The sequence below is a fragment of the Acartia tonsa genome, chromosome 6 (genome assembly GCF_053477335.1).
Source record: "Acartia tonsa isolate MP-2025a chromosome 6, ASM5347733v1, whole genome shotgun sequence".
NCBI classification, from domain to species: domain Eukaryota; kingdom Metazoa; phylum Arthropoda; class Copepoda; order Calanoida; family Acartiidae; genus Acartia; species Acartia tonsa.
Genome location: NC_137265.1, coordinates 8400688 through 8415320, shown reverse-complemented (window position 1 = coordinate 8415320; position 14633 = coordinate 8400688). Strand labels below are relative to the sequence as shown.

At 31.0% G+C, this 14633-nt stretch overlaps 3 protein-coding genes across 3 annotated transcripts; all 3 read right to left on the bottom strand.

Annotated features, from left to right (window-relative positions):
- Positions 1 to 3741: 3741 nt before the first annotated feature.
- Positions 3742 to 6436, bottom strand: LOC145321743 (uncharacterized). Its single transcript, XM_080163315.1, has 5 exons — positions 6322 to 6436; positions 5440 to 5544; positions 5133 to 5260; positions 4741 to 4841; positions 3742 to 4290 (listed from the first exon to the last, which is right to left on the bottom strand). Exons 1-5 carry the CDS (start codon positions 6387 to 6389, stop codon positions 4210 to 4212), a joined length of 483 nt encoding a protein of 160 aa, XP_080019441.1. The 5' UTR covers positions 6390 to 6436; the 3' UTR covers positions 3742 to 4209.
- A 276-nt stretch (positions 6437 to 6712) lies between these two features.
- Positions 6713 to 9903, bottom strand: LOC145321742 (target of Myb1 membrane trafficking protein-like). The gene is made up of 7 exons (XM_080163314.1): positions 9856 to 9903; positions 9259 to 9341; positions 8866 to 8940; positions 8551 to 8627; positions 8184 to 8247; positions 7865 to 8035; positions 6713 to 7393 (listed from the first exon to the last, which is right to left on the bottom strand). The coding sequence occupies exons 1-7, from the start codon at positions 9890 to 9892 to the stop codon at positions 7265 to 7267; spliced, it is 636 nt and encodes a 211-aa protein (XP_080019440.1). The 5' UTR covers positions 9893 to 9903; the 3' UTR covers positions 6713 to 7264.
- LOC145321744 (BPTF-associated chromatin complex component 1-like) lies at positions 9901 to 13436 on the bottom strand. The gene is made up of 6 exons (XM_080163316.1): positions 13316 to 13436; positions 12856 to 12928; positions 12590 to 12639; positions 12339 to 12425; positions 11270 to 12066; positions 9901 to 10038 (listed from the first exon to the last, which is right to left on the bottom strand). Exons 1-5 carry the CDS (start codon positions 13400 to 13402, stop codon positions 11935 to 11937), a joined length of 429 nt encoding a protein of 142 aa, XP_080019442.1. The 5' UTR covers positions 13403 to 13436; the 3' UTR covers positions 9901 to 10038; positions 11270 to 11934.
- Between the last annotated feature and the right edge of the window lie 1197 nt (positions 13437 to 14633).

The window sequence follows — 14633 nt, the reverse complement described above, 5'->3', positions numbered from 1 at the left end:
TGAGATAAATATATATCATCCTTTTTTAAAGATTTTTGTTATTTTGCATAGCACTGCTTCTCTATAATCAGGGTACGTATGTCCATACTTTTTCAACTTTGTATTTGATATTGGCTAAATAATAAACCTATAAGTATAGATGTATAACCTAGACGATTACATGGATCCAGTGTTGGTTACTTTTCGTCGGCTAGAAAATCGCTTGTAACGATTTCGCTATGTTGATATTTCCGACGCTATTGCCTGATATTAAAAGGCCGAATTGAATGTGGGGACAGGGTCCACTCTACGGGGTTGAGGCAAACATTTATTTAGCCCCTTCTCCCTCCATTTTTTTACTTTAATGGTAAAACAATTATTCATGAGAAATAATTAAACAAATGTTTTGTGCATATGGCAAATGCTTTGGTTTAGTCAAAAGAACACTAATTCATAACTGCTGCTATTCTTTTATGTACTATCGTTTGCGCCTCCTAATGCCTCTAGGAGCAAGCACTGTATAAAATTTGATGTGGGAGTTCGACCTACCACCCTACATTTTAGGTATTTCTTGGAGGGTGGAGAATGGAGATGACGTACTCCAAGATACCTTATAAAAACGTATAAGAAGCAACACTGCAAAGGCAATCCATATCGGTCCAGCAAATTTGGTACAAACTGACAAACATCTTGTTACTTTTAAAATAAGGGTTGTCTTTCTGTTTTATAAACAACATACAAGGTTTTGTGATTTTCAGTCTGACCTGTAAAAATTATTTGGATCTAGTCAGAAATACGAACATTTTCAACAACTTTCTGTAGAAAATCTAGAATTTTTCTCCATTCATTGAAATCAATTACATAATACCATTAATAAGACTCATTCTATATAGTTTTTGTGCTTACCCTCAAACTACCTAGCGAGCAAAGAATAAATAAAAAATAAGGTAGAAGTATTTTTAAAATTCCCTATAAAAAACCTCTGCAGTGACAAAACCATGCGAGGCTACCATGCAACCAATATAACCTAACCTAAAGTAAAAAACAAACACACAACCCCCCCCCCCTTCCAATTTATGGTGCTCGACTGGGCTCTTAGAAACCGCCTAATTTATTTTAATAAACTTTGATCAGAAACATTCCCCTGCCGCTAGAAACTGTAAAATGAACATATGTGTTTGTATTAAACCTAGGTATGCTAAATTTCAAATAAGATTATTCTCTATATGTGTATTTGCAGGGTTTTATCCTTTCCGTCAAAATTGCATGTTTTATACTTTCGCACATTGTTAAAGTGTGACACTTTTGAAAAAAGATTGAAGTAGGAGAACGTTTTGAAGTGAATCGCCAAGGAGGCAGGTTCTTCAACAGGGAAGTAATGGGGTAAGACAATGGCTGATAAATTGATGTACATACTTAATGACGATACACAAAACTACCCCTTCTGTAGATTACAATTGATGCTTGAAACGTTTGGACACCCAAGAAAATGAACCAACCAATCAAAATTCAAGTTCCCAAGTTTGGTTAGACAATACATAAGCAAACGTTATTTTAAGACTTTGGGGCTAGTGAAATTAACAGCCAGATAGATTTAAACAATTTGATTAATCATACATATCTATATATCGATGAAAAAAAACAAAACATTTTATTTCCGCAATGATTGATCTCCGTTTCTATTTATGTATTTCAAGACTTAAATAGATTAGGTATACGAAAAAAATAATGCAAATAGTTGTTGCTTATTCATCTTTTTTTTTTATCAATCTATCTGAATTAAAATAATATCTCAAAAATGTTTTACAATTTACATTTTATCAGCTCTTTTGGTTTCATTCTCAACATAAAATCAAACACTAAATTTGAGCAAACGCTTTGTTTAGGTCTAAATATCTTATTATCTCTACTCTTAGTTTTCTGTGTTAACTTTTTCAGTGTATTTGTATTTGAATGGGTACCACGTGATGTTTGTGTGCATTTCTGTGTGTGTGTCTGTGTATGAATGTGGGTGTGTGTCTCTGTGTGTGAATGTGAGTGAGAATAGGAATTATCTATTCCAGATAATTTCAATTTTGTGAAAAGCTTTATCCTCTGAGAAGCGGTCCATATGGTCATACATACAGGGTGATACAGAATATATTTATACTCTGAGAGGTATAGTCCATATGGTCATACATACAGGGTGATTCAGAATATATTTTTAATCTGAGAAGTATTGTCCATATGGTCTTACATACAGGGTGATTCAGAATATATTTATACTCTGAGAAGTATAGTTCATATGGTCATACATACAGGGTGATTCAGAATATATTTATACTCTGAGAAGTATAGTCCATATGGTCATACATACAGGGTGATTCAGAATATATTTATACTCTAAGAGGTATAGTCCATATGGTCATACATACAGGGTGATTCAGAATATATTTTTAATCTGAGAAGTATAGTCCAAATGGTCATACATACAGGGTGATTTATAATATATTTTTAATCTGAGAAGTATAGTCTAAATGGTCATACATACAGTGTGATTCAGAATATATTTATACTCTGAGAAGTATAGTCCATATGATCAAACATACAGGGTGTTCCAGAATATATTTATACTCTGAGAGGTATAGTCCATATGGTCATACATACAGGGTGATTCAGAACATATTTATACACTTAGAAAAAAAGTAAGATATTTGCATGTTTTAATTGGACGTACAGACTTTCTGGTAACGATTACAAAGCTTTACACTTCCTAAATCGTACATAATTGCTATAGAAATCATTATGCAAAGTTTAAGATCAATAAGATAATTCTAACATGTTTAAATTAATGAAAAGAGCTAACTTTTCTGGACGGAACGACCCTAGTTATGGAAAATCTTTGCTTTCAAAGGAAGTATACAGTTATAATGCTCATCTAACTTTTAATCAACAACGGACTGTATTATTAAAGAAAAACTAAAATAATATATTAGCTCCGCTACATTGAAAAGTGTACAATTTGTATAGTTGAACTCATAATATCCAGATAGATGGGTGTCCCTCGCCAATACAAATTTATTAACAAAGTTTATTTCAATATGAATGTATTGCTTAACATATGGTACCATACTACTCTTCAACACGGATAGGACAAATGAATGATAAATTAATTTTCACCTAACAGTTAGGATAAAGTGAACTAATTCTTAAGTTGAAAAAAAATCTGAGAAAAGTAAAGAGAATATTCCTTTTACTCTTCCCCCCCTTTAAAAAAGTCTTTTAAAATATTGCTAGAATCCGGAATCCGAATACGAAATTCGCCAAAAATAAGAATTTTGGACGGATTCTTGTAGGAATCCGAATCCGATCCAAAATTTTTTGATGGATTGCCATCCCTATTAGGCTATATAAAAAAACCACCTTAATACTTTGTATAATAGGATAGCTAATCGAACCATACTTATATTTTATTATTATCTTCCTTTAACTAAAAAATAAGCTAATCATTTTACAAAACCTTCAACTACTTTATGATTACGAATCTTAAATTAAATCTAAAATCCAAAGTGCTCTTACTTGTATTTAAATTTCTGTTTTAAATGAGGTTATTCAAGAGTATTTTTGTCTATCCATAAAACAAAAAAAATTTACACTTCTCAAACAATTAAAAAAAGGCCACAAATACGCATAAACACAGAAACATAAACAAATGTGCTAAACGATTCATTTTTGGATACGTCTACAGTAACCAAATTATGAAAGAGGATCAATAAATAAATATTGAGGAGATAAAAAATTTATTGAACACAATTTGTATTTATAGAAAATTATGGCTAAATAAATTCTAACATATTCTAATATTCATCAAAATTATTGCAGCAAATATTTTTAAAAATGACTAGAAATTATAAAATATATCACAAAAATTATTATTTGGTTTAGTGATCAATGAACCCATAAATTAAAATGCTAATAGATACAGATTTTAGTAGCACAACTTCTCTTTAAGTGGTCCGTCCGTCACCCCGTTATTTTATTTAAAATAACCAACCATCTATTTTATTATTTACCCTCCTTTACCTGGTCGTAATGTGATCATTACTTATATAATAATTCCTTATTTATTATTACTGTATACCATTTCTATATCGTAATTTTAGATGCGCTACTTATTGACATGAATGTCCTTGTTAAATGCATATTAAAAAAGAATTAACAAGTTCAACTATTGAAGTAAACAAGCTCAAATTACTGGAAAAATTGTTCAGTTTTGAATATTTTTGGTGGTTGATATTTTGGTTTTGTATCTTCTGTGCTTCCACTTGCAACCTAAAATAAAAAAGTTGTACCTAATCATTTTAATATAGTTTAGTGATATTGAATTAAAAGTAAAATTTGATTGCATGAACTTTGTCTTCAAATCCTCAAAATTGTGTAAATAATTAACAATGCATTCGATGTACTTTTACATTTCAAGAATCTAACATGGCAGTATTGTTAGAATAGTTCTGATTACCCACTAACAAGGAGTATTTTTTTATTGGGTGGTAATTGTCGCGCGAAGCTCGCTGAAAAGTTTATTTACTCCACTAAATTATTTTTGTGAAAAAAACACATTATTTCAATACCATAGCGTGAGTCAGAATTTTTCTAGTTGTTTTAAAGGGTGTGGAATGTGTATTTAATATGTATTTTTTTTTGGGGGGGGCGATAATCACCCATTTACGGCCCGATTAGAACGTAACTACCCGCGCCCATTACACATATAAAAAAACTTACATTGGGTGTTCTTGTAACAGAAAGTTTGCCAAGTTGAGATTTGATAACATTTTTGATGCTTGATTTGTTTGCAGCTTCTTCGGCAGCAAGTAAATCTGCTTCTAAACAGAGAAAATTAGGTACTTTGTAATCATTGATTGTTAATTTAGGAAAGTAGAGCAGCAATATTATTAATAATTTAAAGGTTGACAAAGGTCCTATAACCGAATTAATTATGATATGGGTAATGCTTCCAGTCTAACTGAATCATAAAATCCACTCCAAAGGAAGAAGCCTTTTATTGGCCCAAGGGATAAGTTTTACATTTTTTATTACTACTACCCAGCCCCTTTAGATAAAGAATATTTCATCAAGTCCAGTCTTTTTTTATTTTAAACCAGAAATGAACTTACCAATGGCATCAGTGTCTCTTTGAGCAGTTTCCACCAGCTCTTGCAGTCGATCAATCTGATTGAATGTTGGCTGTAGCTGAGCGTACTGCGCATGGATTCCAGGCAATGCCTCGTTGCATATTTTAGCACTAAACAGTAAACAAAACATCATGTATAAGCAAACCCTAGGTACAGAACGTTTGGAAATTATTTCCTGATTCTTAATTGAAAATGAAATCCGATCGAAAATGGCCAAGATACGAAAAATTTCATATTTTCATTTTTCCAAAAAGGCATAGGTACCTACTATTAGTCTTAGATCTTTTACCTGTCTTTTTCTGTAATTTGAAGCATTTCCGAGAACGAAGCTATCTGTTCCTCTAAGTTTATAATATGTTCTACAATATCAGCATGACTAGTAGCTAGATTACTCCTAAAAAATAAATTTAATATTAAGACTTTTTTTGCAATCACTGATCTTATTCTACTTTATATTTACCTACATAATAAAAAAGTTTGATCACTTATTATAACCTCCCCCCTCTTTGTTAAAAAAATCGCTTACAAACATTGTAGGCAATGTGTTGGCCCAATAACAGGTGAAACTCCAGAAAGAAAAAAGAATTAAAAGCTGATTTTCCCTAAAATGTACCTAAGTAGGACCTGTTTCATAAAAAAAACGAAAAAGATGTTTTCTCATATTCATTCAAATCCGGTGGATAGAAACCGGTTCTTATCCATACGAAAAAACTATGTCTAGCATCGTATTATATTCAGCTTTCTACGAATATAAAAATGTACAATCATAAGATTAAAACCAGTTTTTTTAGCCCCGAGGTATATAATTGTACATTCTATATCCGCGGTAAGCCGTTTATAATACGATGAAAGAAATAACTATTCTCACAAAGGGCCCATTAAGAACTGAATACCCCCTTATTTAAAAAAAAATTGGAGAGGGCGGGGAGGGGGAGGGGGGTTAGCGGTGCCTACACCTGCGTTGCACCAACTCCAATATAACCTAACCCAGCCTGATCTAAAGTAAAAAACAAACAAAAGTAAAATTAAACCCCACACTACTTATTTTCAATTTATTTCAAAATAAAGTGTAGGGTGGGGGGTTCTGTGCTCGACTAGACAATTTGAGGGAAACCGCCTTGTAATAAAATTGATCCATAATTTCTGTTTATTGAAGTCTTCTATTTTATACCTTGAAAGTTCAGCATAGTCCGAAGCAATCTGATTCACCACCTTTGGTCGACATTTTTCTATATTCATTTTTTTCTGAAATATTTTAAATTAAATGGAAAAAAGTGAAATATGTGCAAATTTATATCTAATGGGATAGTTGCATGAAGTGCATTTAAAAAGTTTAATTGCAAGCTTAAGTTATAAAAATACCATCTAACATATGTATATAATTTTGTATTACAATAAATAGCAATCACTTATACACCACTAAAATAGGCATCATACTGTTTTTGTGAAAACAGGACAGCAATTTCTGTTGCATGTATCCAAAAAGTATGATTTTCAAGTCTTGGTATTTTTAAAACTACCTCGTAGAAAATTGAAATTCTTATAAATATATGTCCTATTACATGTAATTGAAACTATTGAACAGAAAAAAAGCAGTTCTCTAAGTTCAAGTTTAAATTCACTTCGTGCAACTATCCCTTTAGCATGAAGAATGTCTAGTGAATCATTTCATAAGATATCTGACATAACATATTACATTAAAACTGTTATAAAAATAAAAAAAACGTAAAATAGAAAGAATATCACATAAAAAAAATATAAGCAATAAAAATTCTAAAATAGAAAAGAATTCTTTCTAAGTCTTTAATGTATTTTAAATAACACATGAGAGAGTTACATGTGGAGTATAGTATATATAAAGTTTTAAGCTAAATAATAAAAAACCAAAGTCAGTAATGAAGTATTTACTAACTTTTATTGATTTTACTACAAATAAAACATTAGGTGCAAATTGGGTGCAAAATAAATAATTTAAATTTTTCAATAAATAACAGATAAATAGGATATAAATAGATACTCCCCAAAATTAACAAAGATAAGAAAAGTAGGTGAGTAAGAATTATCCAGCATCCATTGTCCTATCCCTGTATTCATAGTGACAATGCAATGAAGACTTATTTTCTTTGACTATCAGCAGCAGAAGCTCTTTCCTCCAGGAACTTATCAAACTCCGCAGTAGTACCGTCTCCAGTGGCTCCTTTCTCATCACCTATCCACTCAGATAACTTATCTATATCCTCATCCTGTGTAATAAACATTTTTTTAGATAATTTTACGATTTTGGCGCTTTTTAATCTAACATATTTATTAAAAAATAATATATCTAGTTCCTCTCCCTACGGGGTACTAATGTGGGAATCTTCTAACCTTTACTTAATATAACCTAAACTAAAAATACTCAAAAAATACGATTTTTCAAAAAGTTCATTTGTGGTCCGAATGTAATTTGAGTAAGATGAAAATCAATTGAAAATGAAACCAGCTTAATGAAATATGCAAAACGGATTTGACTTGTTTAGTAATTCAATGACAATACACTGATTAATTCCCATATATTATCAGAACACTTTCACTAACATTTGTTTTTATTTCTTCAGTCAAATTTTATAAACATAAAATGTTATTGGAACATCTTGACTACGCTATGTAAGACATAATTGGCCTTTTTACATTTTTAATTAATACTCCAATTAAAATAATTGTATAAAGTTAACCTTAATTCTGACGAGTGTGGACATACTGGCCGAATCAGGATCTGACGTGGCTGAGAAATCAATAAGGGGCGCTTCAGAAAGTGGCCGGGGAGCGGCCATAGCACCCATGGGTGCGGCAACTGCTCCTAGGGCTGTGGCACCTCCACCAACTGCACCCATTTTCCCCAAGTCCTGGATAAAAAGTGGAAATTTTATTTTACAAAATAAAATAGGAAAATAAAAGGAAGAAAACCTTCCAAAAGCTCTAAAGTAAAATTGAACAAAAAATAGAAGATACTTTAATTACATTTCTACAAATCGAAGTTTTATAAAATCTTACCATACCACCAGAAGCAGGTGTTCTTCTAACTGCACCCAGGCTTTGGCTTTTATTCTTTTCATACCTGCAAACAATTTTGATATTCAATAGCTTTTAATTTGTTACGACGGATGTTCTTTTTCTATAAAATAATGGTTAAAACGACAATAGACATTAATACTGCTTTTTGTGATCATCTTTCTAATCAAAATGGCTTCTAGCTACAAGTAAACGTTTATCATTTACTTAAAAGGTGTAAGTCTAGCTTATCCGAATCAAATAGTTTGAAGTATGTTAAAGACTAAAACCAATACTTCTTGATAAAAGCACAAGAATTTCTCCAAATGTTTAATTTGTGGAGGGGAGAATTAAGAATAAAAAGATTAACCTGTCATATCTTAGGAATAGATTGTTCATATTATCATTAACTTCCAGCACATCAGCTATCAGTTTATCATCTTCAAGCTGCACAAAATATAAATTAATTTTCTTGTTTAACAAATGCAAAGGCAGTTATGTTTAAAACCTTCTAATGAATTCTTTAGTTTGCATATTAGTATCTATGTTTGATATCTTCCCTCTTATATTATTTATTTTGCAGTATAGTTTTATTACCTTTTAAAATATCCTTCTGCAATGAAGTGTTAAATGTAAAACATCAATGAAATCCATTTACAAGCTCTGCTATTAAAAAAACACTCACCTGATCAACAAGTTCAACTAATCTTGTCTGCATAGCTCTGCAAGTAGCGTGGAGTTGATCAAAAAGACATTTATCCTAAAATAAAATAGGAAATTAAAATATTAGGTAGAAATATTTAAAAAATTTAATATATGAATAATGTCTAGGTACATGTTTGGGGATTACATGCAACCATAAAAGCAAACATTGTTTTAGCAAGAATCCTCTACCTATTAGCAGTTATCATATCTTCTTGTTGTGAAACTTTTGTCTGAAAGTCCTAACTGTATTTTATTGTCAAATCCTGGCATTGTAGCAACATAAAATCATCTTTTTAACGTTTTCAGCCAATACGCATTTGTCAAGATTCGAACCCATAACCTTCAGGTTTAGTCAAGTGACTGATATTCTTACCTCTGGATGTTCTTTGCCAGGAGTGAGATCCGTCAACATCTCACTAAATATTCCCATATTCTGCTGGGTTATCTCCAGGTCTCCTTCAATCATAATGAAATAAATAAGAGACTGAACATCCTTCTCTTTTTTAAAAATTTCAATCAAACTATTTCTGTAGGAAGATATTTTTTAAAAAAGTGCCCCTTATTTAAACTTGCAATCCGTTAAGCAACAACAATTATAACTTTTTACTATTTTTATTCATATTATCTAAAGTATTAGAATATACAATTTCAAAGTGTTATAATATAAAAGGTCGTGATTTTATCTACATTCAAGAAAAGATAGTTATATTCAGACTTTGGCCTAGTTATTCAGACCTCTTACTATAACCCTACTGGGGTTCCTAAGAGTATACAAACAATAAACAATATATTGAAAATAGCGGATACTTCCCAAGCATCAAGGGGCTCTATCTATATTCTAAGTGGCATCCTCTAAATCATATAGTGCTGAAACATTTTTTTATGGACGCGGTAATTGTGGCCAGGCTTACAATTAAACTCCCCTCCTAAACTAAATAAATTCGTCTCTTATATATCATTTTCTCTATGCCTTGTATTTTCATTATCTGATCTGGAGTCATACCCATTTTGTAAATTCTGAAAATATACAAAACAATGTAGAAACTATCTATTAGATTACAGGGTAAATAATTTGCAGATGTTAAGAAAAACTTTAATTGAATTTACATTGACAATTCATAAGTATTGTATTATGCATGAGTTTAATATTTATCTAAAGTATAAAAAGTTAGGGTAAAGCGGGGCGATCTCGGTTTTGAGGTGAAGTCGGTATTTTTTTGACCACCTTCATTAAATGACATTTTTCTCCATGTTCTAATCGACTGACAGAAAAAAACATAAAATCAAATTTGTTCCTTATTAAATTGCCTACAAAAAAGTATAAAATGAAATTTTTGTGAGATGAATTTTTAGGGTACTTATTGGGTCTTAAAGTCGGACGACAAAAAAATTTTTTTCGATTTTTTTGCTTCGGTCGGAAAAACGGTAAGTTGGACAAAAACTGGTAAGAGCTAGAGCTTAGACGTCTTCAGGGGACTTATTAAGAATCTAATAGGCTATCCATTTCCGTTTCAAACTTTAAAAAAGCTTGAATAGTTTTTTCTTAAATCGACTAAAAGTGAAGCGGGGCGAATTCGGTTTTTTCACTTTTTATACTAACTTTTTCAATTTTATATAAAAAAGTGAAATTTTCGAGAAAAAAAGTCAAATTTCTCGTACTTAGAAAAATTTTTTTTTTTTTTGTAGAAAAAATTGTCTGATCTTCATAATTTTTTTGGGAATGCTCTTTATTACATTTAGCAACTTTAACCTTTAGGGCATGCTGTAATTAAATCACTATGTCATAGGTTTTATGAAGCTGGAAAATCGACCACAGATTTTGCCAAACTTTTCTCTTTTTTTCAACTTGATTTTTTAAGGAAATTTTGCTAATAGAACTAATTTTTTTTGGCCAAATCTATTCAAAATTGCCTGAATTTTAAGGATCAGGCCTTTAAAGTCCTAAAAAGTTATTTTTTCTAGTAGTATTTTTATGTTTTTTATCAAAAAAATTTTCGAAAAAAAAAGTCAAATTTCGCGTACTTCGGAAAAATTATTTTTTTTGGTAGAAAAAATTGACCTATCTTAATAAATTTTTTTGTGCATACTCTTTATTACATTTAGCAACTTTTACCTTTTGGGCATGCTGTAATAAAATCAATACGTCATCGATTTTTTGAAGCTTGAAAATGCCCTACCGACTTCGCCTCAAGGCGGGGCGAAGTCGGTGCCGTTTTAGAGATCAATTTTGACAAACTTCCCAATGTCCTAGGTTTACGTCCCTTTAGGACCTGATCGACTTTTCCGAGATCTTTCTACTGGTCTTGGTCCCATTTAAAAAAAATAATTTTTACGATTTGCAGGTTCAAAAAACCGAAAAAAAGACCGAGTTCGCCCCGCTTTACCCTAAAGAGTTTAAACTTTTGACAAGACTTTTATTTATTTCTGTAAAAATTTGACAGTACAAAATTCTAATTTTTTGTTTTGATAAAATACATACTTTTCTGGAGGATTTAATAACTTTGTGACACTGTATTTTTTACAAGACATTCAATATAATTTCATAGCGAGCCACACTGAACATAAAAAAATACTAAACTTTTTTTGGTATGCTTAAAACTAAGATAAAAGACATTAGGAATAGAGAATCTACAAACACGTTTTGATTATAAATAATAAAAGAAGGAGGAAATATAACACTAGGTGTGCCAAAATAAACCTGTGATTTTTATAACATACACTTAATAGTATGTTATGCATATAGTTATTGGTAAAAAGTGAACAGGATATGAATACTTTGAACATACATTATCCGAAAGTGGTAAATTTCTGACATTATTTTAAATAGGTACAAAAATGCAGTTATTATTTATGTTCAGTTCAAGTAATCCATATAATATAGTTGGTAATATTTTTAATTGATAACAAGGTAATTATGACAAACTTAGCGATAAATGTTCTCCCCTTTTAAATAAAATTACTATTAACATTAATCAGGTTCCCAGGTAGCATGAAATCCGGCAGCAGGACCATCGTCGGACACAGGAGAGTAATCCAGGTCAGCAGCGGATCATCGAACCACAGAGTTCCCGAAATCCTGTAAAGACTCAAGCTCAGCTTCACTGGCCGCATTCAAAGCGTTCAGGGTGACCTCGTTGTTGGAGGTTGCCGAGCTCCCCTCACTTTCAAGGACACGCTTACCCTTAAAAGTTTGAATTAAGGGGGCTCTCTATGCAATTGGCCTGATAAAGAACAAGTCAAAATATGCGATTTGCTCTTGAGTTAAGCTGCAATGGGAAAAAAGAGGGAAGCAAAGAAAAAAGAAAGATAATTTAATCTAAACCCCATTCTTCCAGTAAATGTTTTTATATTTGCAATAACTTTCACAAGAAAATAAGGGGGAGGGAGGGAAGATAAATTCAACCCTGATATTTACAAACTAGATATTATTTCTTTTTAAAAACCTTTGCATACCTGAGGCGTGTTTAAGCTCTGAACTGAGATACCAGCCTCATTGAATGCCTTCTTTTGTAAGGCTGAACCAATCTGTAATACTGTTCGCTGAAATAAAAATAAAAAATTTGAAAACTATGTAACAGTAAAAAGTTTTATTTAATTTTTTCTCTTACGTACAGTTTTAAATTGTTAGCCTTAATAAAACTTAAAAAAGAATCAAGATATAAATAAATCCTTTAGCATGAGACCTCGAATTTATTTATTTTTACCTGTTTTATAGTTTCTGAGATTGTGCTTAAATTGTCTGAGAATGTTTTTACTGCCTGTAAAATAAAAGAGTTGTAATTAATAAAATAACTTAATTTTATTAAAACGGGATTATACACAAACGAATATAAGTAATTTTGTATCATTCCCCTGGAGATAAGAAAAGCTTTTTCCACGGTCTCCTACTTTTTGTTTTTGATTATATGTGGGTTGCCATGCTCCCACCCTCTTCAATTTTCAAAGGCTCTAAAACTACATATTTTAAAACTTGCCTGATGCATCATTTCTATCTCTTCATCTGTCCACTTGGCCGAAGCTCCGCCTGTATTCTGCTGCGCTGCCTGAACAAAAATCACTGCATTTTTGCTATGTATAATATCTACAATGTGTGTAGGAGTCTCTGCAGGAATAAAAAATCCACGAAAATTCTATACTTGAAAAGCAAATATAATCCGATCGTGAAAAAGATTTCTAGAAATAAAAATTCTTCATAAAAAAATTTATTAAAAAAAAGATTAAACTTCGTCAACTATAAGTCAACGGAGCCGGAAAAGTGCGAAAATGTATGAAAAAAGTTTTAGTCTACATTGGCGACAAAGCTGCAGAGCAATGGAATAGAAAATCCTTAAAAGTGTTTGGAAATAAGTAATGTTATTTAAAGAAACAGTGTTTTGACTTTTACTTAAATTTAATCATAATATATTATGTTTTATTAATATATATAAAACCTGTAATTCAGTAGTAAGCTTCCCCAATTTCTCGAAGGCTTGTCCAGCCGCCGTAAAAATCTCACCAACTTTGGCAGCTGTCGACATTTTACCAAATTAAATTCTAAACAATAATAATTCTAATAAAACATCAAGTTGAAGTGCTTAAATTTCAAAACCAAAATATATATATTACAAATAAAATATAAAAGTACGAGTTTACTCTTCAATATATTAGAAAATGTCCATTAATAGGTACGTACGTAGGTCAACCCAAGAAAAATTTCTTTAAAAATTGTCAAGTCTAGCACACTCAATTCTCATTTTATTTACCACAAAACAAACTAATCAACTCATACACAAGGAAACACACTCACAATAGAGATACTTTATAATCTATGATATTATAATGATTAGGTATTAATAAAATGTATACAATTCAAATTAAAATAAATCTAAATTATATGATTTATAAAGGAATTATAATTCCATTAACAATTCTGTTTGTTATTGCTGAACTACTTGGTCACAAAATTATTCTACAAATCGCTTCAATTGGAGTAAACATGACTCAAAGAATGAATGTTGAAGCCATAAAACTAAAACAATAATAAATATAAATTTTCTTTTCAGTTTATTTATTTACATTTAGTGCACAGAAAATTCAGCGGCATATGCGCCTTTAAGCAAAGACGACATTTAAATCTAAAATGAGGAAGAGAGGAATAAGGGAGAGAAGAAAGTTTTATCCTTGGGGAGCCTCTACCTTCCTTACCCTTTCAATCAATCCTTCCCCTCTTACTTATCAAAGGTACCACATTTTATTTTTAAATCAAAATTTTATAATTTATTTTAGAAAATTATAATTTTTGAAATTTGTTTGTCAGAAAAATCCGTAAAAATTTTTTATACAAGATTTGAGGGAAAAATGCGGGACATCTGTTCCTCGTACTGTATTCAGCTGTTAGAGCCACACACACGCACACACACACACAACCTAACGAAGCAAGTCGTCGACACGACGAATAAGAAAAAAAAGGGGAAAGATATGAAAGGGTATGGAGAACCCTTTCAAAGTTTCAAAGGTGTCCAAATCATTTGTGGCACAATAGAATTACAGATAAAAGGTTGATGTTATTTTTCAGTAAGGTAATTTTGAAAGGAATGGCTCTAAGTTTTAATGTGCAACTATTTCCGCATAAGTAACACATTAACAGTGCATTAGAACCGCATTTTATCAATACAGCACAAAATAAATAATTTTTTATTTTTTAATACGTCGGTGCAAATATTTTCAATTACATCTTGTTTTGAGAATTAAAATATTTGTGAATATTAT